This window comes from Bombus flavifrons, chromosome 11 (assembly GCF_040668555.2).
Source record: "Bombus flavifrons isolate JBK064 chromosome 11, iyBomFlav1_principal, whole genome shotgun sequence".
NCBI lineage: Eukaryota > Metazoa > Arthropoda > Insecta > Hymenoptera > Apidae > Bombus > Bombus flavifrons.
This window is the reverse complement of record NC_138452.1, coordinates 6,591,421-6,618,982: the sequence shown is the minus strand read 5'-3', so window position 1 is coordinate 6,618,982 and position 27,562 is coordinate 6,591,421. Positions and strand designations below refer to the sequence as shown.

At 45.0% G+C, this 27,562-nt stretch overlaps 1 protein-coding gene across 3 annotated transcripts in view; it reads right to left on the bottom strand.

Annotated features, from left to right (window-relative positions):
* Positions 1 to 27,562, bottom strand: part of LOC138184904 (Krueppel-like factor 6) — a 285,854-nt gene that overhangs the window by 220,991 nt on the left and 37,301 nt on the right. Inside the window, exon 1 of one of the 3 annotated variants that reach the window (XM_069123345.1) lies at positions 18,905 to 19,381. The exons of the other annotated variants lie outside the window; for them this stretch is intronic. Coding sequence (XP_068979446.1) covers positions 18,905 to 19,102 — 198 coding nt within the window. The 5' untranslated portion in view covers positions 19,103 to 19,381. Of the gene's footprint in view, positions 1 to 18,904; positions 19,382 to 27,562 lie in introns of those variants that run through there. 3 annotated transcript variants of the gene reach the window in all.

Here is a 27,562-nt window from a genome sequence, read left to right as displayed (position 1 = left end):
CGAAGGTGTATTTAGTACATTTTATCGGAGCAATACACGCGCACACTCTTTACTTAGTGGTAGATACACACCACACCGTTGCGTACCATTAATCGACGATAAAGCGAGCAACAGGATCGTGGCAATAAAGTGGCCCAAGATACAGCACCGTCGGCGTCCATGTACGCGAAGCGGCAACAAGCCGCGGAAAACAACAAAAAGCCTATCATTATTAACGCGTTAGCATAAATCCCCACTAGCAGGGATGTGGTTCCACGGCGGAGGTGGCAAAAACGATTGTCCACGGGCGTAAACCGCTCTTCTCTAAGGTTGACAATGACCGCCGCCACGAGGTCCGCGTGGAAGCCATAAAGGCTCGTTGAACACGAAGACGTGGCCACCGCGGAAACTACGAAGTTACGATCGGTCGCGGGTTCCCCACCTCTCGCTATCGGTCGGCAGCCTCGTAGAACAGACTTACGATACGTCCCCGGAACTCCAACGAATGCGACAAAAAGAGAACTGGCGAGTAGCACGGCAAAAGCCACGGCCGAGTGAAAAATGGAAGTCGAAGGAAAAACGAGACTGCGCGAACGCGCTTCCTGTTACTTTGTTACACGTCGCTGTCGATCGCCGCGATTTACCCGATAGGCTGCGCCAAATGCTTCGTTTCACTTCTACGAACCGATGTTTCCTTTTCTTTTGTTCTATTTGTTTCCTTTCTTCCGTTCCATAACGATCGACATTGGTAAAACGGAAAACTGAATTTTATCATCGTAGTCGGCCATTACGGGCCTCTGACGACTGACGCTGCATCGATAATTAACAAAAAAGCAGCTGTTTAAACATGTATTAGTTCCTAAAACTCGACGATCGCTTCTCGGAACGTACTGCGTCGATGTATGTATGTAGATAAGAAACGATTAGTCGTTACCAATAGGCAGGTATTATGTAAATCAACTTTAAAACAATCGTCGTTAAACAATCGTTATTAACTGGAAATGTTTATTAATTAGTTCCCTCGGTGACGACCAAAATCAAACGAACATTGTACCTTTATTAGGTAAACATTGTATTTTTAAACGAGATACGACACGATAACCTATAAACTTAATTTAGAAACTAAGATACGAATAAATTGCACGATAAACAATCTTCTTTGAATTTTAATCGTACAGTTGTTTACCATAGCGGCGTGGTTAACTTTCAGAGACTAATTACAAAGGTCGAACTAGAATGCCTATACTACGTTCAAATTATTCCTTGGCACGTTATAAATTTGTTCTCATGCCTAATTCATCTTACAAAAACGACGCAAAAAGGAACGTGCATTCTGTGCTACTACTTAACAAACGGAAATCAAGAGGCGGCTTGGTTCAAACAACAAAGGAATATGAAGAAACGCCTTCCAAGGACAATTGGAAATTGGCTCTGAGCCGATGACGCTTCGGCAAGTAGTAGCTGATAAACCTAGCCAGACGGAGAGCAGTCACCGTGTCGTATTAGCGTACTCCGGGACAATTTGTAACGCCATCTTGGATCCCATCCGTGCGTAACAATGTAAGCAGAAGCCCGGCACCGGAGAAAATAAATGATTGGCCTGGCCGGCGTAAATCAATCATCGCGAAAGCAGGCGAAGCCGCGGCGCGGCGCGGTGCAACGATGACACGCGTAAACGTTGGCAGCCGCGCGTTACGATACGGACAGCTGGAAGACGGACCTGAAATCGAGTGTTTTACGATGCCAGGCCGAAAGACGTACGAGAAAACCAACCATGATACAGGTATAAATTAAAAGCAAATTGTCTACTTCTACGAAGCGCAAGAATGTCTCCCGGACGAATCCACCGGAGCACGAGCGTACGCGCGGATCCGCGTGCAAAAATCCTTGAAAATCTGCTTGCGTTCGGTGCACGGTCGTTATTCGACGCGACTCGTTTAAATACGCGCGACATCTCGTTCCCGTGGTCGCGCGACCGGATTCAAAGAAAACCGACGAAACCGACGTCACGAACAGAGCTACCAGAAGGTCTGCCGAAGGTAGTCCACGACAAGAAATCGTCCGCGGTTCCCGATTGTCCGCTTCACAGGCTGCTCCTTCTTCTTCGCACCGGCGTGTTTAGGAGCTGTTGGAACGCGATCCTCCGGATCCCTTGGTCACCAAGGAAAAAGCATACCGAGCAATTTGTGACGACGCCGAGGTGCCGCCGCCGCGATGTAAGCTCGACACATGCTCGGCCGTGTGCGTTCATATATATGGACATGTATAGGGACGTATATATCTTTATATACGTGTATAGAAATATATGTCGTCGATGGCGGCTGTGGCGGTATCCGAGCCTGGCAAAAGACCGGCGAGGCCTCGGGGATCGCCAGGATTGCTTTCATTAGCTGTAATGCCTAGATAATTCGATAAAACTGAAAAATTCCGATGTCGCGTAAGGGAGTGATGCATGGGTTTCGTGCCTCGTTCGTCGACCCATTTAAGGATAGGGACAGCCGCGCCGATTCCCCTCTTGAATTTGTGTATTTAGACTACCATTACTCGTTTCTTGCGCCAGGCCCGGGATCAACCTGGCCCGAACGGTTTTCTGTCCCTTCCCATTCGTCTCTGAAATACCATGCGCTCGTCCAGCGTGTTTCTCTTCTATTGGACATGTGAATTTTATATATAAACGTTTATTTATATACAGCAACGTTTATACGTCGTTTTATATTTCTCAACGAAACAAAATTTGGAAGTATTTGAAACAGAGTCTCGGTTAGCGACGTAGATTATGTCGAAAATTAATAGATGAACATTGGTAAACCTGTGTAGGTTCGTTGGTAAGAAAAAGACAGAAGTAGAAGATACGACATCGGCGATATCGGTGAGTAGCGAAGTGAATCAAGCGTCGTCGTTAGTCGACAAAAACGGCTCGCTCCGCCAGCCGGATACGAAAAACACGATAAATCCTGCGTTACACGTAGGCGTGCCGGCCTTCCGCGGTACCCGCAACACGAGAATCCCGCCACTACTAAATTACGACGACGAGTTGGGCTCTCCTGCTTAAGCAAAGTGCAGGTTGCCTGTTCTACCTTCCTTTCGTCCTTGGCGAGAGGCGCTACACAGGCTTTCGCGCATTTAAAACGGTCACGTTGCCGCCTTACAAAACGTTCTGTCCATCAATAACCCATTGGCTAGTCGTCGGCCAGCGAGAGTGACTCACCGAAACAATCCTCGCACGAACGAAAATATATCGGCCAAGTGGTAACAACTGAATCCATTAATAACGTTCAGCTGATCTTATTGAAGCAACAAGAAGAATTTCTCTATCGAAGAACAAAGTTTCTGTGATGTACGAGCGATAAATAATGGCATTTGCGCCTTCTTCAATCATCGGTACCATGTTAATAGCAGGAAATTTGAACAATGTCAATTTAACGTTAATGGTTGTTGAAGATAAATGTATAAATCGCGAACTTAATAACGGTTACGCTTTAGTTCAATTTCATGGAATTTCTGGGACGCTTAAGACACGAAATAAAGAATCCGCGGATCTAGTTGTATGCACGTAAGAATAATAGCAGAGGTAAGCTGATATTAACATTCAAAATATATTCACACGTATCAAACGGAACATGTACATTCGAGACATCACGCACGACAATCTTCGTGAAAAGCGCGCCTGGGAATAAAAGTGCAGTTACAACACAATTACACGACAATGCTCCTATTCATCGTTGTTTTGTAAATATATCTAGTCGCGATTCGCGAGATAAATCTCGTGTATAGTGTGCGTTATAATCTGTACATGACGCGCAATTATCCTATGTCGCATGAAGTTATCTTGAGAGCAACGTCCATTCGCGAATCCATGCTCTGATAAACGCTCACAAATACCTATCCAGATTGTTAGATTTTCAAAATAAAATTGATAAAGCTAACGTGACACAATAGATACGATATCGTCACAGTTTTATTCTAAAATCCGTCCACGTACTACAATGTTCTTATCTGATCGATAGACGCGAACGTGTAATCGAACTGTGTAGCTGATTTAGTTGAAGCATTAAGAGATCATTTTACGACGGCGCACCCTATCTACATTTTTCTATCGCACCTTGTCTCACATTTAATGAAAGCCAAATACTCGATGAACATTTGATTATCAATGACGAATAACAATGACCCTGATGCGTCATAATTTTTGTGCATAAAAAAACACCAACAACAAAGTTATCGTGTAAACGCTTTCATCTCCGAGTGCCTTCTTACCGCCAAAGATACTTTCACGATAAACGCCTAAGTAGCTCTAATTACAAGAAGGATACATTGTCAAAGTGAAATCGATCGAAAATGGAGCAAAAAGGAGAGATTCGAGAGTGGTCAACCTCAAAATCTGAAACTACGGATTCAAGAGAGCTCTCGCCCCAGTGACTCCACCCCAACATGTAGTTCGCTTTATCTGTGGATCGTCCGAACGTTAATGAAGCGGATCGGCTCGCTCTTAAGCGAGGACTCCAGCACTCGTGGAACGCGTCGTGCGCGACGCTCACTTGCTCGACATTCCATACAAATGTTCCAGTCGATCAGATACTCGTCGCTCTGGCTGATTTCACCTCCTCTTCTCCTGTTTCTTTCAGTTACTTTTTTTTAAGAAAAACAGAAATCGCGATGTTTTTGCAATTTACTCTTTCTAGCGTAAACTAGATCACTAGTGTAAACGATCGATGATCGATTTGTCCGACCATAAGCTTTGCGTGTGTCACTGTTGATGTTGACTGATAGAGGAACCAGTGGATGAATTTGTAATAGAAAAATATACTGAAATAAGTATAGGTATAAGTATAGATATAGTGTATGCTGATCCAGATCCTCACTTTTACAGTGTTACAATACAATAAAAGAAGCTATGATAAGGAGCACGTTCATATATTTATAGCAAAGGACATTACCAAAAAGTTAAACTTGGTGTGTAGCTCTAGCTGAAGGCTGCAAGAAACAGCAATAGAAATCTACTAATAGCTCTTTTGTTTCTGGACCTTGTAACACAAAACAAAATTTATATTCAAGGGCACAATAATATGGACCTCTTCTTATTTTGAATTTTTTTCTCTTGGTAACAGCGGTCTTCAGGTCACGCATATACAAAAGAAATGGTGTAGAGTTTTTCTTGAAGTAATTACTTCAACGATCACGATCGCAATTCTCGATGGTAACTTTCGAGTTACTGTTTAAAGGTAAGTACGAACACGTTTTAAACGATTTGGGTGAAAGAAGCGATACTCGAAGAACGGATATATTTAAACTTATATTGTTGAATTTACGTCCGCCAACGCTTGATCGTAATATGACGATGATAAAGCGTTCGATTCGGTTAATTAGCGCATCTGCTATCACGAAGCTCGTGCGAGAGAGAGTTAACGTGACTCATCCGGAAATGTGCAATTATTTCCTTTTAGTTAGGACTCGTGTACTGAAACAGATACGACGGAGGAAGCAATGGTAACACCAGGTGATAAGAATCTAAATGGTAGAATCGAACAAAAGGATTTGGTGTATAACGTGATAGAAATAGATTCGAAAGTATGTACGTAATGATACATATATAATTACAGAGACAATTACTGCAAATAATTTTTAAAAACAATCGTGTTACAAATGTTATGTCATCTACGATTAGTGTCGGTTATCACCTGATACGTAATACCATTGTGCTAACTATTTCGGATCGTCTCACTAACGAAGAATCTCGGACGCTATGGCACCCGAGGATATACGACACACGATGGAATAATCCCAGGATGATGGAACAATGTCAAACCATCTCGTATTCATGGAATCCACACAGTATAATCCTGAGGCCGTGGAACTTGCCGCAGATCTCCTCGGGGGCAGACGACCACGAACTCCGAACCCGCAGGGTCATGAAAACCACGTCGGATAACCTTGGAATCGTGAGACCTACCAAGAATCGAACAAGGATCACGAGACCTACCAAGGATCACGTTGGAAAATCGAGACAAGCCACAGAATCGTGGAATCGTGGAATCTCGAATTTCGAGGTACAAGATTATGAAATTCGCGTAGAATCTCATCGGAATTCTACAGGCACTTACGGAACCAACGAAATAGCCATTTTCTATCGTTATCCTGTTTCTACGATGCTGACATTTTTCCAACAAACGAACAAATCGCCGGTTAATCGATTCCTGCACGCGAAACTATCCAATAAGGTTACCGACTAAATTGGTACAAATTAGAAGGAACAATTAAAACTGGTCGCATTGTAATCGACGATTGTCGGGAATGAACGTGAGTGGCCGGCTGGATTAAACGGCTCGATCGCGGATGCTACGCACGCTTCGATCGCGATTCCCACTCGGGCCTTAAATTACTCTCGCGCCTCGGCGACGGGTGCACCTCTTAAAAGGTTTGTACGGGACATTCGTTTACTTCGAGACGCTTATCGGCACGTAAGTACACGCTGTTATGTCCAATACGGTCCCAAAGGAATGCTGATACGCGCGCGATACCGAAGCTCGTTCGGCGTACACGAAAAAAACGAAAGAAAGAAAGAAAGAAAAAAAAAGAGCGTGCAAAGGATCCAAGAGAAAAAGTACACGTGCAACGAGCGCGTCCGTCGATCGAATTGCTCCGTGCACGCGTGTCGTAAATCGAGCGCCACGCCGAAACTGTTATTATTTCCGAGGCGAGGGATCAACGAGGCTATGTTCAACCGGATCCCCTTATTTCCATACGAAACCATGAGAATTCTGTAACAATCGGCAAATATATCATTACCCTTGACCGACCGCGAAACACTGCCAAAGAGAGGCAGAGAAAAAGAAAGAACGGGGATACCCTTCCAAAGGATCGGGGATTAATTGGAGGGTGTCGATTTTATGGATAGAAGCGGCAACTACTGCTAGCCGGTAATTTCACGAGCGAGCCCGCTCGGTCCAAGGTATACCGCGAAACGGTAGTGGGGCGTGCTGTGGGAACCTTAAGTAATTTATAGGATGTTGTAACGGGATTTTTACAACATTGGACATTGCAGCATGGGAACGGTAGACTGGCAAAAAACTGGGGCTACGATATCGAGGCCGTGATTCACCCGCATCGTGGTACGCCCACCACCGCTAGACACCCATTGTCTCCCGTGTTTTAAAAACGTACTCCTGTTTAAGCGAAGAGACCCATCTATTCCCACCGTAAATCACGCGGATGATCTTAAATGACGGAACAGGGCAAACGGTGATTCCATGTGGTACTCTACTTGTACAGGATTAGGACGATTGGTTACGTCACTGTCACGAATTACAGAGCACGAATTGCAAAGACGTACGATCGGAACGTTCTATCAACTTTGTCCTAAAATAAAATCTTCATACCGGCTTCTAATTGTGGCTGGTCTAGTCTATATATTTCAAGGAATCACGGACACCGTTAAAACAGCGGAGCACCAGAGAGCAGGTCGTGATAATTATGGCGCGGCTAGAACGAGCTAACGCCACGGTGTCCCGTAGCTACGAGCAGGATCATAATTATACGCTGGGGACACTGGAAATCTGCTAATCGTCGAGGAAACACGGATGCATGGCCGGAAGACGCAACGGTCGCGCGCGAAAAACGAAGAAAACACACGACCAGAATTCACACTCACGCCGGCTAATGAGCGTCAATAGTCACGCGTCAGTTGTTCCTTTTTTCCTTTCTTTTTTCTCGTCTTGCTCGTTGAACGGGACGCGTTGTGCGCGAGCGAGACGCGTCATAATGCCGTGCAGATGAATGACATTAGTTGAAAACATACGACTTGTGCCGTGAATGCGAAGAAAAAGAACGGCAGAGAGAGAGAGAGAGAGAGAGAGAGAGAGAGAGAGAGAGATGGGAGAAAAGGTTCGAGTCATCCAAAATCTGGCCCTTTCTCGATTGCCCAATTTCTTAATCGGCTTCTGGGAATCGAGCGTCACGATATCGTTTAACTATAATCGGATTATAGGATAGAGATGACGGCAGGTGAGCAGAAAGGCGGAGGCTAGTCTTCGTAGGAATATAATACTAGCTATAATCGAGGAAAGGAGTGGTGTTCCTTTTCGTCTTACTTTCTTCCGTCCGTGCTCCATCCAAACCATCGTTCTTTCGCGTTCTCTCGTGAGTAAATGGCTATATTTGGCGATTCGACACGTGCCAAGTTTCGAGGTAAAAGGCAAAAACCAGCTTTCGAGACATTTGTTTCGACGATAATATGGATACATTCGTTCACGTGGTTCTTGTACGATTGTGTTCCAACGAATCGACATTTTCTTGTATTTTCAAGTACGGGCTGTCTGTAGTGTCTCGATTGAGAAACGTGGAAGTATCGATCTCCGATTCGATACAGAGCGGCCATAAATAATGGCCATTCTTGACGAAATATACCGGTGCTACGATCGTTAACAGAGCCTAAATGGTCGTGAGAACTTTTTAAGCTCCATCCGAGCATGCTACGTAGATTCGCTTCTAAAATAACAGTCGTATAGAATGCAACGGGTTACAAAAGAAGGAGTAAAATAATATAGCAGCGAGCAAAGTTCTGAATTTTCGCGCGACAAAGTGTCAAAGAACTGCCATAGGAAAACGACGCTAAAGAATAGCGATCGTTAAATTTTGTAACAAGCATGGCGAACAGTTTTTACGTACGACCGATCGACAAGAAAAGATTTACGATCCTGCTTATTACACGTGGAGGAAAAAGAAAGAAAATACGACGTTGGAAGTCTCTGTCTCGGATGGACGTGTCAGAAGTTAATGAATCATAAAGACGTAAAAGATCGTTCTCGCGGAGATCGCTACAATGCCATTAACACCGCTCGCAATTAATGCACACCGAGCGAGTATCTCGTTGCAACGTTCGACGGCCTCGAAGTATCTTGGAGCGGTTTCTCCTCGTGCCAGAACCACTCCGATCTTTTCCCTTAATTAAAAATAACGATTGCTCGTTCGAGATGCGGTCTCACAGTTGGCGGCGTCGAAACGGGATTGGCACGGGCATAATCATAATTTCCCTTCTTTCCACATTTTTTTCTTTTCCTCTCCTGAGAATCTCGTGGCAACTAGGACACAAGTAGTGGTATACGGTTCACCGGCGGATGTTCAAGGACGTACCTGTCACCTTCGCTATCTTTGTACTATCGGATCTTGGAGCGTCAGGAAAGGGACGATGAAGGCGAACGTCGGAACAGCGCGAATACACGTGTACGTGGAAGTGACCGAACGAAATTAAGTTTAACCGGCGAAAGATTTACGAAAAAATGAAAGGAAAGAAAGCGCGACATCGTGAATTCTTGAATCACGCGAAAGTCTCGGTTTCTTCTTTTTCCTCGTTGTATTCGTCGGCTCGCAAAGTATCGTTCTCTCCTCTCACTCCCACGCCGCGAATAACTAACTCGACGTATACACGCGCCGGCAAGTGCGGCTATAGCACGATTTATCGAGCTAATTTTGGGACAATGGCGAAGAATCAAGGGAGAACAGCGGGAGGATGAGAAACCGGTGAAAGGAAAAGAGGTTGAGGATGCACAACAGGTTACGTACCGAGTATGGACGGTAGTTAACGGTGCGAATTGCTCGCCATATACGTACGCCTGTCGCGGTTATGTTGGCCCGGCTAATGCCAACCCGGGACCCCCACGTACGGTTTACACAGCCGTAAATATACCAGGGGACTAATGTGGTGCAACTTTACGTCGCGAGTTACACGATCATCCCCCACCGTATCGGTTGCCTACCGTATACCCGTATGCGGGTTACACACCGAGTTGGAAAGGGTCTCGTGTACACCGGATCAATTAGGAATTTAAATTTGCCGCTCGAATCGTCCGCGTTTGGACATCAAAGGAATTTTTCAAGTGGGAATTACACGAACGCGAGCGACCGTTTCCAAAGGTTACCGTGAAACCGACGCCGAGCCAAAGCCAGATCCGTACCCGAGTTCGCACGAACGTCGCGTTCCTTGAATTTTTATTATAACGACGAATATTTTGCAATCTAAACTCGGTCTCACCGCTCCAGGCGAGTCTAAAGAACGGCGGCCCTCTTCGAAAAGAAGTTGTATTATTTGTTTTCTTCGACGGAAGGTCACGGAAAACCTGTCGCGATACAATTTCTCGATTCGATCGGGAACGATCTAACGCGACAAAGAGACTGACCTTCGTCCGTACATCTACCACACGTACGCGCGTACAGTACGTCGATTCTACACACTCGCGAATATACTTCCGCGTTACGAATGAACTCGCGTTACTGGAATTCCAGCCTCGATACGTGTCCATTTGACTAAATCCACGATCCACTCAATTATTGTTATTTATCCGAGTAGGAATGGCCGTTAATGGCCGACCTTATTCCCGTTCGTAGCCGGTAGTTCGTGCATTTGCATGCAATTTACTTAAATCAGCGGTCGAGCCGTGCCCGACAACGCCACGTTCACCGGTCGCATAAACCACGACGGAACCATTCTGACTTCTTCGAAGGTGTAGGTTGCTGTATCGAATGTCTGACTGCTGCCGTAGTTGCTGCTGCACCGTGGCTTGGGGTCTGCACGGTGACAGGATCGGTCAGATCTCGTACCGATACGGTGGTACTCTCGTTTCAAAGCAATTACGCATAAATTTTCATGCCATGGCTACGACCTTTCCACTGTGCCGGAGTTAACAACTACGAGTGATCTTGCGCTGGCTCGCCTCTATATCATTCGCGGTGAAAGATAAAAATCACGCGTTAAGATACCTGGCAAATGCGTTAATAATTATTTCGTTCATTTTTCTACTCCGATTTATCTCTAGCTAATCGCTCTCCAACGATCTTCTACCAGCACGTTGTGAACGCACCGCAACGATCCGGCGACGATGTCGTTTCGTAATAAATTTGTAACAAAATCGATACGAATCGATAGATCCTTCGATTAGAAATCGAACATCGTGGGATTCGGTGACAGAGTCGCGAGAAATTCCATCACGTTCGTGACTCTTGTACCGTGGCTCGAGGCTGCAAGTTATTCCTCAACTTGCACAATCCATTCAGGAATTTGCACGTCATAGATTGACCATCTTCGGTTAAATTAACGCTGGCTTGGAAGAATCGATGGTCTTCGGTATCGCGTGAAAGTGCCATAAGTTACTCCTCGAGTAAGTCACGTTCCACTGACCCTGGAAGCTTGATGAACACGTCTTTCAACGGTTTTACCAAAAGAGGACTGTGTAGACGTAGTCCATATCCATCGATCGCCCGACTCGTCTTTTTTAGGCACCTCTTTAGGTATTTTGTATCCATGTTTAACGTTAATCCTTGTTTGATGAGATCGCAAAATCGGGATAAAAAAAACCGTTCTTTTTCTAAACACCTTGTATATCTGCCTTAGCAGAAATTATGAATTATATTTGACGTAATAGCATAAACGTTTATATAACAAGTTATGGAAGTACACGAGTTCGATACATAAAATAATTTTTTCTTGGATCAACCGATGACTCTTATACAACGTTAGGCCATCAAGGATTAATCTCAGCCTAAAACCACGTCGAAAACCATCATTCGCAAATAATCAAACACCTGCGAATGGACGAGCCAATGCCACAGTGGATGGATCGTTCGTCAAACGTTTCGCATAGGAAGAAGACATTGTCCGTGGGTTAATCCTGCGGTCGCGTCATCTTGTGCAAGTCACTGATAGGTTACGGCTGATTGCAGTAATCTTCGCGTCGATGTTCCGTAAAAAAAATCTTGGAAATCCTAGCGCGAGCGTGAGGCATTACTAAATAACGGTACGCCTAAGTACGGGCTTTAATGCACAGGAGAAAATATAATCGCTCGAAGCTTCGAGGTCGACACCGGAGAAACGCGTGTCTCGTGTGTGGCCCAGAAACGTGTCTTCCCTCTATCCACGTCCACTTAAATTCGTGCTGATGAAATGGAACTGCCAGCGACGAGCCGATTAGACACGCGAAATCAAATGTATATTGATTCTTAAGGTATCGATCGTTGTCGCCTTAAACGTTGGAAAGTCGATTAGAATATCAGAAGGGAGACACGCGAGCGATAGACTACCGATTCGGTCATATCTGGTACGTGATAGCGAGTAGCCAGATACCTGGCATCAAAGAGATAGTAAACATTGCGGTTCTGAGTCTTGTTTGGTCGAGTGTGACAAGCTAATGGTGTCCTTGCTCCATCGAGTCCCCGATTGAAAATACCGCGGTAATGTCTACCAAATCGGACCAAAGTGAGCGGATAGTGTACGGTTAGTCCCAGATGCAAGTGACACGCGGCCGATTGCCAAGCAAGAGGAGAAGGCGAATGTCGAAGGGGAGGTGTTGGCTTTCGAACCGAAGCACGTGAACGTTCTACTAGCGTATCAAAGAAAGCTAGAATATTTATTTCGTTTATCTTTTCTGCTAATTGTTGACGATGAAGAGCTATGGTGTGTGAAATTTCACAGAAAATCTTCTTTCGTTAGTTAAACGTGAAGCTATCGGAAATGGAAGGGGAATAAACGTAATAAGAATCTGTTTAGGCGCCTGCGCTTATGATATCGAGCGTATGATGGATAATCGCGCGCACAGTAGCACGATACTGACTTGTGCTCTCGCTAACGAGCTAAACTCGTGACACAACCTTGATTCAGTCAGCCAGGAAATATCGTGCGCTTCCTGCGTTGATAGCGATGGCATTACAGCTGCGTTCAAAAGCCACCTACGAACCTAAACGGTTAGTCACTGACCCATTTACATAATTGCTATCTTAAGTTAAATCTACTTTTCTTCTAGTTTTCCTTCCCGAGCTCGAACTTTAGTTTCATTAGGAATTAGCGAAGTGGTGATTTAATCGGCGACACATTCCCCTGAACTTCTACCACATGCTTCGCGCGAAACGATTCACTCGCTCAGTTCCAATACATAACCAACGATCACGCTTCAAATCCAAGTCACGCCCACCGTATGTGTAATTAGTTCGTTCGCACAGGGAATATGATGTAAGTTAATTATCCTGCTGGTTTCTTTTGCTTCCGTCACGCCTCTTACGTCGTACAGCAAGGATTGTGCGGCCATGATATTCCCGTTAAAAAATATTTACCAAGGAAGATAAAATCGAGCGAAAGAAGATTCTCACCGTAGTTTAAGGTTCGCGCGTATTTTACGCAACCATTCAAGAGGCATAATATGCATCACTGATTGGCATCGCGCCTTGTACCCTCGACAAACATTCCTACGACACGTCCTCGCCACAGTGGGGTTTCGTACGGAACTGACGACTTTGTTAGCGTAGCCTGATGTAGATAGAGCACCGCCCTGTTACGCTGTTGACCATTTGAATGGTAGAACCTAGTCGGCTGTAGGTTACCGTGCTATCGATGCCGGTGTACAACGTCGAGGTAGGCAGCGCAAGCGCCAAGAAGTCTCCGGGCTTTCCGTGAAACACCTTCGCGAAACGTACGACGTTACTTGAGAAACAGGCTCCCGCTAGTGCCACGATACTCGAGGATGTACCAGGAGCGAGTACCAGAAGATGTACGACGAGGATTCGGTTCTAAGGTAGACGTAAACACAGAGGGTGTTAACGCGCGACACTGAATTTTAGTAGCTGCCAAGAATTCTACCTGCAGCCTGTCGCCAGAAAAAATTATACCACGCCGTTCTGTTTAAGCGATCTTATCGACAAGTGTCTCGGTACCGTCACAACGCCTACGGTTTGTCTAAGTTTACCGACTCTATATAAAGCGAATTCGCTTTTTCAGTCGTTAATAACTGTAACATAGATTCGTTGGATTAATTATGAGAAAATTTTGTGCCAAGCATGATCTTTTAAGAAGATCTCTTCGAAGGATTTTTCATTGACATACTCGCACTATAAAATAAGAGGATCGCTATCTCCTGATAAGGATCAACGGTGGTGTTCGATGAAGTATTTCCAAAATTGGAACGCAAAGTTGCAGCGCAAGAGAAGTCGAAGACAGCGTCCGACAACCGTAATTTACATCGACAACCATATTTGATCGCAAGATTAAACGCGGCAATGAAACGAAGGAATACCCGAGGTGTACTCGGGGCAGGTGAAACGTCTACGATCGATCACGAACATACGGGACGCCAAGGTGCGGCATTCTCGATCGATTCTCGATGTACCTTACGACCTCTGCCCGACGCATATGCCGTACGCAACGCTGTACAACGTACCTTCCAAATTATATATTCATTCGAGGCTAATCGGTGGTGTCACCCTTCCGTACGTGCAAGCTTCGCAGTTCGGCACCGAGTTGTTCATAGCTGCCACTCTCTGGTCTTTGATACGCGAGAAGAAATGTTAAAAATTTGAATATCTCATGATAGATAATTGATAATAATTAAAAGATGTATAGTTTCGCTTAAAAGGAGCGCTGGGAAACTTTGAAATGCCTCCACTGTCGTTTGAAAACCGTTTCATTCTGCCTCGATGAAATCTTTTCCCGTCTTCCACGACTTTGAAGCTTTGTCCAGTTACAAAGAAACCTAACTGCGTATAACTAGCTATTGCGTGTATATCGAGACTTCCAGTAAAGAGAAGAGGAACGAAAGATTACGTCGGGATTGATATACGTAATTTCAATAACTTTCTATGGTTATGCCGCGCAGATACAAACGTCGTGTGTTTTCTTCATTCGAGAATTCATGTTTGACGTGTATGTACGATGAAAAATTCCTGCGAAGCTATCGATAGCTCGATTCCTGCTGTTTTCCTGGAAAAGGATTGCAACGAAGAGTCCGCCTTGCACAATTAACTGCTGATTAATAGTTACCAGCTTTTTCTGCGACATTTACGATTATAATCCCAATAGCGGCGTTGCGCGCGGCCAATTGGACAACACAGACCCATTCACTTTGATTGGTAATCATCGGGGACAATGAGGCGTAAACTTAATTGTAGGAAAAAGAGGCTCGACGTGCTAGATGCGCTGTGCGAATGTGTGCACGAGAGAGGCTGTCGTCCGTGTGAAAAGCCACGCGAAGGAACTTCGCGTCGAGGAATAATTACCGTTTCATTCATCGATCATTAAGGGACATATTATCGAATTGTGCGTACGTCGGCCGTTGACGAATATCCGGTAAGTCGGGCGCAACCCTGTCGAGGAATTACATTGTGTCGGTTGGCTGGCCACCGCTGTACAACTGTCAGGTGCGAATAAAACCGATAACCACTTCCGGCTTACAAGTTTCAATCACGGATAAAAAATTGTAGAAATCTCCTAGCCAACGTAGTGTTTGTCTTGATGGTCGTAAATAATATTTACTCGAAACCAGCGTCACGGTTTTTTAGATATCGTGCGAGATTACCGCCACGTAACTATAATAGCGTTTAATGCACTTTAACGATTGGTTTAACGATTAAGCGTAGAGAATCGCGCACCATCGCGCGAACTGATGAAGATACCTCGATCGACCATTAAGACGTTTTCCGTTTCAAACGACGCGACGTTGACAATCTTGGTCGTTGATCGAAAAAAATGTACTCGTCGCGACGGGTAGTTCGTTTTCATCCAGTTTCTTGTGCGGTCGGCGTTTTCGCTGCGCTTCCTTCAACGAAGCGTAATCGTCGAGACGAACCCGCCTGGATACACGTAGCGTCTAAGCCGAGACTCGTCTGGTCGGGAAGAACGAGCGAGAACCAAGTTTTTCTGGCTAATTTAAGTAACTAGCGGATACCGGGAAACAAAGAGAGACTGGACGAGAAGAAATCTTGATGAGCGGGCGTGGCAGTCGTGCTGCCGCACAATTTTATAAAGATCCGCTCGGCTGCTGTGCCGTCTACAAAGAACAGCCAGCGCTAAGGAAACCGCGTGAATCGACGGTCGCCAGGACTCGCCTAAGCCTCGAGGAAACGAGTTGATGAATCCGATCCATTTTTAACGAAATCTTGGTAAAAAGGTTAAACGGCGTCCGTGCTGTGCACGGTCGACGGCAAAATTAAATTAATTATAAATCGTGGATGCACCATGAAATTCCACCGACCGTTTCTTACCGCTGTCCGCTTCACCGCCTATGAGAATTTACCGAGACATTCGAACGTTCCTTGGTCAAAGATCGTATATTCCCCCATGTCCTGTTTCAATAGGCAACACGCGGCACGTAATTCGCGTATCCCACGAATTTCACCTCTTCTTCTATTTCTATGTTAATTCGATCGAAGAAGAAAGGAATTAGCGATTCTGAAAACGCCATAAGGGCGACGAACTTCTCGGAACGATCGTTCACACGCTCGTTCTCGGCCTTTTTGCCCGATTGAATTTAACGATTCTGGATTACCGATGCCGAGCTTGGTCCCAAGGCGGTTCGTCGAATGGAATTCTCGTGCAATCGGGTCGCGATTCTGCCACGAAGGACGATGGATCGCAACAGAGAGAGAGAGAGAGAGAGAGAGAGAGAAAGAGAGAGACAGAGGGGGGAAGGGGGTTAGAGCGGGAGAGAAGGGCCGAGATGAAGCTCGCACAGTCTCATTACTCTCGCAAGCCGAGCTTATTACTTCGCGAACCGCAAAGAGGGCAAAGCAGCAAAGTGGATATCTCTCGAGGATACACGTTCGCGTACACGCATTAGTCAGACAGATATTAGGTAGAGGCCCGCTGGGTGGACAAGCTGTTAGACGAATAATACATCATATTGTTGAGAAACGTGCCATTCATTACGACAATGTATCCTTAATGATTGATTAACAACTTTGGTGTACCACTGTAACGCTACAAGTTACTAAATTGTAATTGCAACGTGTATTTTAGATGATGCTTATGTAAACGATGAGTGAAGACAGAGATGCACGAAAGAATCTTCCTCCTTCGTCGGACATGAATGTGACTGTTAATCAGAAATTTAATTGAAAATATAGTTGGGACTATTAACGGGAATCTCATATGTTTCCATCGATAATAAATGTTCGGAACTATTTTATCATAATGAAATGCGTTTCTTCATCGATGATTACTACACGAGCTACGAGATTCGAACATAATAATAACTTCCTTTACAATTTTCAATCGTGTCGTCCTCGAAAGCAGCAACATTACCATCGCACAAAGGGGATTAAGATTTCACCGCGATGGATGGAAAAAATCGAAGCTTCTTCTCGATCGTGTTCCGTTATTATTAATCGAGTTTATTACGGCGGCTCCACATCAAACGTTGCACCGCAAAAGTGCGGATAAAAGCACACCTGCTTCGACAGTTCGCACCGTCGCGTCGAGCTCTTACACACACCGTATACACCGACACTCTAATTGCGTTCTCGAGTTCCTGGCACGACTTCCCGAAGATGTAACGCGTCGCTAGAGCCTGTTTACCCTAGACCATGCAGAAGGGTTACAGCCAGCGACGTTAATTTGCCGACAATAAATGTAACGCGTGCTCTCAAATGAATTTTCTCCGTACTCGGTTTCTGATCGGCTAGATAAATATTTGAGCTGTCAGTTGATCCTTTCCTGCCATTGATAATACGATTCCGCGAGAAACACTGTACATCTTTTTAAAGAATTTAATACACTCAGCTATCAACAGACACGCAATTTTTTCAAGGTACAGAAGTAAAAATATTATCGACATCTTTTTCTCAAACTTTCATACGTCTAAAACGAGCTATTCACTTGCGAGTTATGCCGACGTGTTAGACAGTACTGTTATTCAAATTGACGCGTATCGACGCACGCGAATGTCCGAGCTCGTTGGTTTGGACGCTTAAAAGCAAGCACTCGTCGTGAAGGAGCGTACAGGTGAAACGATCTTCCCGCACGCTCCTTGGTTCCCGCGAACGCCTACAAGAAACAGTTTCACCGTATTATTAATACACATATATATATCAAGGAAACGCGCCTAAGTACCCGCACTTAATTACTTACTGCCAGAACTGCCAGCTACCGCGACATGGCCGGAATGAACGATAGTTTCAAGTTGCCAAGTTGTCTTTCGTTCGATTCTCATCGAGCGAGAACAACGCCAAGAACGAGAGTATAAACTCGAACGACCGCGACGCAGTACCCTTCGTACGACGAGTCCCCAAAGAAATAAAAGGCAGAAGTAACGCGTCCAACACGTGCAATTATATTTATATCGTGTATCTGTCAAACCGACCGCCCCTTTAACGCGTATTCCTTAACGCGTAACGACCGTCTTAAATAAACGTTAATTGTTTCCATATAAATTCGCAAATTGATACGTGTCACCGGGAGATGAAAAAATGCGAAACGGGATATATGATGGAACGATTTCACGGATCCGTTGAACGCCGACAGATTCATAGTACGATGCGAATCATCGTTTCCGAGAAGGGAAAGTTTGCCGGCACGAGATATCGATTTTATCGAAAACCGGCTCTAAAGATCGAAGACGTGCGATAGATCGTACGCGTAAGCCACGATCGATATACAAATTACTCGTCGACAGATTCACAAACGATTTCTAAAACCGATAGGCGATACATTTATAAACCGTTTACCGGGACGTATCGACAACGGGCCGCAAATGGACGCGTATTTATGCTTTCATTGGCCGATCGAGCAATCGGCGGCTGGCGGCTTCAGCCCGTGGCTCAGCATGAATAACGACTTTCCACTGATCGCAGAAAGATTCGCCCACATTGGCCTTTGAATCAATTATGTACGATTTATATTTATGCGCGGGTCGAAGAGCAAGGGAAGTGGACACGGGTCCACTGGTGAGAGGGGACGAGAAGTTCGGAGGTAACAAGAGTATACGGTATGCGTACATACGAGAAACAGAAGGGGGAGGATCGAAAGAGATAGAGACACAAGGGGAGGAAACGAGGGGGAGAAGGGAGCAGATGCGAGAAGATGCACACGAGCTCGTTTGCAAAAGTATCATCTCGACGGGAATAAATCAAGGCTGCACCCAGATTTCAAAGCGTAAGATTACAAAAATTAATCGACCTGACGTTCAGTGCGATAAAAAGCGTTCTGTGGTCCTCTTTTTTTCATTTCTCTTTTCTCTCTCGCCCTCTCTTCGTTCTCTCTCTTCGTTTGCCTCCTCCTCCCGAAGGTCTTCTCCAGACTCGTCCATGGACACGTAACGACCGTGTGTACGACAGAACTCGTGGGGTTTATATCAATTACACCGATCGTGACCATAAAATTTCGATCAACAAGCCCGGGACGTCGTTAATTGCACCGCACGCTCCTTTAAACCTCCGAATAAGAACAGGGCGCAGATCGTAATCGCGAGCACTTCGATAATCTGTTCGATCAACAGAAAGAGACGAAACACGATCGGCCGGTGGATCGAACCTTATCCACCGAGGTAATCGAGGACGATCGTTGTTTCGTCACTTTCCTTCGATACTTATTTATCGCCCGATAAAATTCCTGGAAAACATTAACGATCGTATTGGACTGACGTTCGACCGCACCACCCATCCTTCTCGTCAGAGCAATCGACGCAAACTAACGATCTAACGCGAGACTACGTCCCTGACGTATTATGTTACGCCACTCGATCATAATAATTACCAATAATCCTTCGCATTTAGGAGTAATCACGGCGTAGCGTAGCCTTGGCCCGTCATTCCGACAGGGAACGCTCACGAATGTGAGACACATGTAACGAGACCCGCCGCCACTGCCTGCGCCATTCCACACGAGGACCCAACTCTGACTTACGGACTTTGATTTAACGTACGCGATCTCGTACGCGAACGAAACGGAAAGATAATAATTTGATGATTCATGCTCCTTTCTTGTAAACGTATTGTGGCCGGTAATACGTTATTTTCAAGAACGTTGTTTCAAAAGGTGGTAAAAGGAGGCTAACACTTAGCGAGTATAAAGTTCAGCGAGGGAAGGTTAGTTTTGTAAATAATACATTTTATGACACACAAACGGGATGGGCTATCTTTGCGATTACGTAAGAGATTATACTAAAATCATTTCACGACGTCGTATTTTTAATTTAACAAGTACCCTCCGGTATAACGAATATCGCGTGCTGTACAGTTACGACGAACGAGCCTCGAGCTGTTTGACGAAGTCCGGACCAAACTGCGTTCTCTTAAAGAAGAAAAAGCAACCACCGAAGCTTGAGATTTACACGACGCGCAAAATACTCGACAGCTTTTTTCTTCTTTAAAGTCAGTCGGCAAGCATCGCGCGTTGATCGATCTCGTGCGAATTTGCACCACCGCCAGCTTCCTTTCGACGCGGTTAATTAAATCATCGCCGATGATCCCTACAATTCGAACGTATATTTACGAATCGTACAACAGCTGCAACTGATACGAATTAATAAGTTAACGAACGAGACAACGAACGTTCGATGTTAAATGCTGGTATTACGAAACAGTACCAACAACTGAACATTGCTGTACCGTTACGTTATACGGCAATAAGTTGCAAGATATTAGTGCCAACCAGAAGTCTCCTCCCACGCTTTATCCTCGTTCCCACCAATCATTCCGACCTTAAAACGCAAGGAAACGCGTTCAAATTGCAAACTTTATCGCTCTTGTCTCCGTCTGGATGTACTTTTAAACCCGGGCGTCCCCGATCGAAATCAAAGTCATTAAAGCGTCGCCGTGGTACGCGTAGGACATTTTTATTCGCTGCTGTAAAACTGGCGAATAGATACAGCACGTTTCATACAGACGTTAGGGGGAACAAGCATTCCGCGGCAGTAGCACACAACGAGAGCATAAAAGTGCGACTCGATAAATCTGTAGGAGCGTTACGGTAGCGGGCGTCTCCGAGTTCTGTCCTCCTCGGATACTCTGGGACAGAGTCACGTATACACACGTACCAGCGATACACGACACGTTGTCCCGGTGATATTAACGCGATACCACGAAGGCGGTGCATATATATTCTTTCGAAGTGGCTCGAGCGTGTCACGTATGTGTACGGGGAACGCAATGCCGTTAAAGATTTAAGGAGCGGACTGAAACGCCTCCTTCCGATTAAACGATAAAAGGGGAAATAAATGCGAGGCATGCGTTGCACACGCGGGCCTTTTGTCGCTTACACGACGAATAGGATCTCCGTGGTCGGTTGATTCTTCCAGATTTCGCCTTACGCGCCCCGTCCACGACCGTGCGCGAGTCCACAGGTCGAAATTCCACGAAATTGCAAATACATCGAATTATTGGAATTCCTACGGTGATATTACTTTCGCCGTGCTCATCGACGATAATCGCGGTGGATAATCGAACACGGGAATGTTCAGTTTTGCAGCACGTAGCGGAGGAATGAACGTCAACGAGTCTGGTACTAATTATCTCACGCTTATAATTTTAATGCTGTGGGAGGTGGAAGATAAAAAGCTGCGCACAGCCGGCGAACTGTCCAACGAGCTGTCACGACTTCATGGGCTTATACGAGCCAGACGCACCGGTCACATATTTGTACAATTAATACGCGCGAGAGTACCGTAAAGCGTGGACCCAACCGGCCGGCACTGGCAAGGCATTAACGAAGACGGCTCGCCACGAGAAAAGTATCCGCGTAGGTGTTAAACGTAAGCACACACTAAGCGATAGCGTTTCCGAGAACCAACTTCAAACTGATTCTTATTATTAAATTTTAAGGCGCGGTCGCTTAAAGTGTCAACCGATTGCAACGAAAGATTGCGAATAAAAGTATCTCAATCTCGAGCGATATGATTTATAAAACGCTACGAAAATTAACGACAGATATTTCAAAGTTACAGAGCAAATTATATCGAACGTAAACGCACGAAGCTGTACTACACACGTATTTAGGAAACATCTGATGGTACTAACGTACCAATTTGGGTGTACAAATACAACCGTGCATGAACGACACGGATGATGTATCCGTAAGTTTAGATACCGGTTTTAAAGGCGTTTTAAGCCTGCAAACGTTTCAAGGTCGGGCCAAGATGGTTCCTCGAGTGCCGTTTCAAGGTGCCGGAACGTCCATTCGACGCGTACGTCGGCCAACGTATGTGGGTCAACCGTACGAAAAATTAACACGAGAAGCTCGTCAGAAACGGCGAAAAGAAATGTCGATGCCAATAACGCGGTGTGAATCACCAGTGTGTTCATCGATATTCCTCGTCCCTCCTTTGCGCTTCTGTTCTCGTTTGTCGCGGCGAGCTACTGCTGGTCCTGCTACCTCTTACATATATCCATGCAAATTGATCGTTATTGGTCATTACGCTCGCGGTGCACCATCGTGTTGCTCGGCCGTTCGAAAATTACATTGACTTTTCACCAACGATCGTTCGTTAACCACACACGCGGTAAACGCTGCGCGAGCTGCAGCTCCACGTGTCCGATTAATTATGAATATGACGTCGAACTTAACTGTAACACCGTTGCACCGTACAGTGAGAGCCGATCTTATGCATATTATGCGCCATTATGTCGGACGATATTTGTATTATGCGCGTACGCTGGCTGTCGCATGGGTGCGGTTGCCGTGCGGCACTGCACGCTTACGTATCGGACAACTATTCGAACGCCAGTCAAATCGCGACTGGATTTATCTCGGCTACGATCCGAATCATCGATGGATTGGAAACAGTCAGTTCCGTGTTTTAACTTTAAAATCGATCGCCTCGGAGGAATCGTTCGACGATCGCTAACGATTGACGTAGTAAGAGCTATAAGAAGGAGAATCACAATCGATCGAATTTGTTGATTCGATGGTTAAATATGTATTGCAACGATTAATAACGAGTCAACAAACTGCTCCATTTATCGGTGCGCCACGATCGATAGCGTAGCGTGAACCACTCGCGGACAAAGTCGTTCTCAAGGGAATCGAGAGGAAAATGGCAGCTAATAGTAGAACGATTTCCCTGGATACGACAAGAAACACGATACGATACCAATCGGTCGTCCAACGGACTCGAACTTGACAGCAGTCGTTATTCAAATCGAACAATGCGCGTTTTTTTTCGCCGTTCGCCAACGTACGTTGCGACGGATTAAAGGAAAAAGAGATAAAACCTGCCGCGAGACCTTCCAATCGATCAATCCTCGATCGAGTAGCGGTCAACGATGGACGACGTGCTCGTATCGACCGTGTATTCGTAGCGCAATAAAATTAGCAGCATTTACAACAACGCCATCGAAGGAACAAAGCCCGTTCTACAATGCTCTACACTGTAAAAACTACTTTATTGCGGTTTGCACATAGGCGAGAGACTGCACGTAATTATCACGCGACTAATTGACGCTTTGCCACTTTGTCGATTATACCGCTTCTCTAGTTCGATCGTTCCTTTCTCGCAATGACTTACGAATCCGCTTAGTCCAGTGGCCCTGACGAATTACTAATGATACACGATCAATGATTTGCAGAACGTCCAAGTTTCAATCTCCACGAATTGATCTTTTCAATAAAGAATACATCCTGATGTTTATTATTAAAATTCTTCCCTTAAAAGTCCTATTGCTTCAAACCCGAACGAAAACACAGACACGGAAGCATATCATAGCGATAATTATTAAGGTGGACATGAAAATTCTGCGATCTAGAGATTTTTAAAAGATTTCGTATGAAAAAAGCATCCGGTGAGTAGGCAACGGTAACGGCAGATTTTTTTCCTTCCGCTTTCAACGTATTCAAGTCTGCAGAGCGACTGGAATTCAAGCGTGACTCTATCGACATCTAGTTAATATAAAAGCGTTCACGCACATGGCAGCGCGTTATACAATTCAATCGGTACAGTATGCATACGCGTGTTACTTACACGCCCGGCGCAATCGGAGCACGAGGCTTATTTCGAAACTTCGTACGAACGTTTGTTTATGCCCACATTCTCGGCAACCACTGATAAATTAATCTCTCATGCTAATACTGCCAGCCGGCTGACACAGTCCGTGTCTCGAAAGCACCGCGATTTCGTATCCCCGTGATCCCCGCATTAATTCTCCATCGCTTCCGGATTTCATTTGCCGGGAGGGGGGGAGTTAGTGGCTGGAAAATGTGTACGTTCATAGATTACGTAGAGGGGAAAAAAAGGAACCAGGTTATATACGCGGACACGCGTCCATTTACATCGAGCCGGCGCATTATGCGAAACGGTTGTTCCCCTCGGCCGCCGATTGTACGCTCGTGATTCGGTCCAAGATGCTCAACGTATTTCGTTGTTAATCTCCGAATATAACATAGGATATGGCTATCTTTTACGAGCCTCGGGGTTAAAGACGCTTTAAAACGGAGAGCGTACGCTCGGTTTTGTCTAAAATATCGACGAGTAGAAACAGAAAGAGGCAAGGAAGCATCGGTAATTTATTATTTCTATATTACGTATCGCTAAACGACTCCGTTGTAACTTCATGCTTCTTTACTTGTGTCTTCGTTAGAAACGTTCCAGCTGTTAATCGGGTTAATTTCCATTCCAGCCAGAGTTCCTTAGACGAGAATAACGCGGTATAAAAACTTTCAATACGAAGTAAAAGCCGGTAGCTTTTAACGTTAAAATTTAGAGGAATAAATTTAACGAGATTACGTAGGAAGAAACAAATGATCGTAGTTTATAGATGCAATGCATCTCGTACGATGCGTTCTGCATACAACGATCCTTGTCGACGATCCAATCGCTGACGCGGCGATACTTTAGGTCTAATGTCAAGGTTATGCCTATCCAGACAGAAACGTTGTAAACGGCTTTCCATGCGCGGTGGCGCGGCGAAGAGAATACGGAACACGGAAAAGGAAAAGTTGGACGATAAACGGACTGATGGACTTTCCCATGCTCCACCTCCACGGGAGAGCCGTAAACGTCTTGTCTCTCGATTTAAATGTCCCGGCATCTACTGGGTTGGGCAGATCCAACAGTCGTAGCCATTGCCGCGCCCTCGTGCGTCTCTACGTATTACGCTGTCGCATTGGCGCAGAATATGACGAATTTGCTTTCATCTCGGTTCTCTATTACGCGATGTATTTCGAGCGTGACGTAACCAAAATTTTATCTTCGAAGAAATATTTTAGACAGTCGAATAAACAACGAAACAGAGCTACTCGATATACAAAAAATAGCACATCGTTCGAATTAAGTTTTTTGCCGATTAAATTTTTATTTTTGTAGCTTTTGGAAATTCGTCGCTGCGTATCAATTGGTTGTAAATCGTTTTTGTCATTCACTCGAGAATATGCTTTAAAGACGACTGAGTAACCGATAAATTGGAAACAATGCTGAATTCTCTGTTCAAGGCTGATAAGGAAGGTTAAATGTTAATGTTACGTTGACAAGTGTCACGGTTACCTAATCAAGAACAGTCGCACTCCGGCGATAAGCGTAATTATTACGTAGCTACGAGCATTTCACGTGGAAACGCAGTAAAATACGCTTGTACGAACAGATGCTTGGCTTTCGAGAAGTTACGATTGCATATATGAAGATACAGTACATAAAGATAGATAGATGCACTGTTTTACATCGCGTCCATAATAATCTGCTATTCTTAAGCTGAGTTACAACCGTTTGGCACGCGAAGAATCGATCTCCCTTTTTCCTGGCCTATATACCACGGTGAAATCTTAATAAAAAATACTTTACGCGATACTCCGTATTAAAAAATGTAGGTTGGATTAACAAAGCTTGAGGTGAAAGTCGAATAAATTATATCTTTTCGTATGATACACAAAAATTGAAAAATATCGTATCAACCGGGTGTAACGAACGTTCGCTTCGCGAAAGCGTCGAATAACAGACGATCGTTTAAAACTACGGAAACGTTTGACAAGAACATTAAAAAGTATGATGATATTTGAAATTTGCAAATCTATACGCGAAACCTTGAAATTAATATTCGTACGCATGCAGCTCATCGCGGTTAATAATAATTTCATGAAGGTCGCAAATGAAAAAGGCTGTATTAAAGGAAACTCGAACGCTCACCGGTAACTCGTACGTTATACACCGTAGTATTACATTCCTGTTACATTCTCTCTATCGCAACCGCGGTGTATAAGAGCCAGAGAGTACGAGAGACTTTTACGAGGGGCAATGAATGTCCGTACGAGGAAGTTCCGTGAAGTTCGCCCATATATTATTGAGAACTTATTAGAATTAATTAACTTTTCACCCGTACACCATATCGCTTATTAGCCTCGACGACCTGGTTGGTCGTTGACGTCGTCGCAGCGACGTTTCCATTATCGATGCTCCTCGAATTTATTTGAAATTACGTTGGTTCACGTCGCGGTGTAACACGCAACTTTAATAAACAACGTAAGATCAACCTCGTTCGGATGCTCGCGCGATCTCGTTGAATCGAGGACAAATCGATGCGAACTTTTGCAAAACGCTCCTTAACTTCGCTCATCGTCTCGTTCGACCGATGCTAATCCCTTTCAACGATCAGGGAAGAAGATTAACAGGGGAGAAAAAGATCGAGAGAAACGTCAGAGTTGCTCGAAAAGAACGGAACACCAAGAGCGGTAACTGAACGAAAGGTGGAGAGAATGGGAAGAGGTAGGAGGGAAGGTGAGGTCGAGGTGATTCGCGGCGAGGCGAGGCGAGGCGAGGCAAGGTGAGCTCGGACCCACCTGCAATTATCCGGTCTAATGAGCAAACAGTCTGTTCTACCCCTCTCTTTCTCTCGAGTTCCCTTGTTGCCCGTTTCTCTCGATTCTGCTCGGTAGACGGCCCATCAGAAACGCGTGTACTTGACTCTGCTCTACCAACAACCTTCCACGGTCGTATCCTCCTCCACCTCCTTCCTCTTCTTCCTTTTGCCCCAACCTTCACCTCCACCTCTGCCAGTCCGATGCAGGTTAATGAAGATTATTAAATTAGTACCTCTCACGGGCAGTTTTTCCACCGGACAAACGTACCAGTGGCTTTGCCGCTCCCATCGATACACCGTCAGCCTTTCAGGAGAGCCAACTGGTTCGTTAACGTCCGTACACGCTGCTCTCTCCCACTTAGAGCAGCATTACAAAGAGCCAGGACTGAAAAATGGAGCTCGAACCTCGGTGATGCCGGTGATGGTGGAAAAAAGAGAGCAACCAGACCGAGATAAATGCGAGGTACACGATCGAGAGTACAGCCTGGACAGCAGAGAACGAACCGACTATCCCATGGACTGCAACGAACCCTGAGAATCACACAGACCCGAGATTTCAAGAGTTTCAGACTCGGGTCAAAGGGCAGGCCCGTTTAACGACACGTGGAGGGCAGCATAGCGGGTACGTTGACCCTTGATTTCTTGATTTCAGAAATAGAAATGATTCGGCATAATTGAATCAGGAGGGACGGAGCTGAGTTAAAAGCAGATGAGTCAGCTAGCGAAGTAGCTAGGTGGAACGAAGAGACACTGATTACAATGAAAATCATCTAAACGTATATAAGTACAATTTTTGCGCGGAAAGAGAGATTAATAAAACGATTCAAATATATACTAGAGAGATTAGAAATACATACATATTTACCAAGTAATAATAAAATTTAGAAATGAAAAAAATACTTGAAAATATGTATCGAAAAAATGAGCTTTCGTACAAATTTTAACAATTTATACGTTTATAACGAGAGAAGTTTGTTCGATAGTTCATTCGAAGAAAATAATTATTTCGCTCTGTTTCAAGCTGGCAGACAGCATCAGATTTCTCGGACGAACGCCT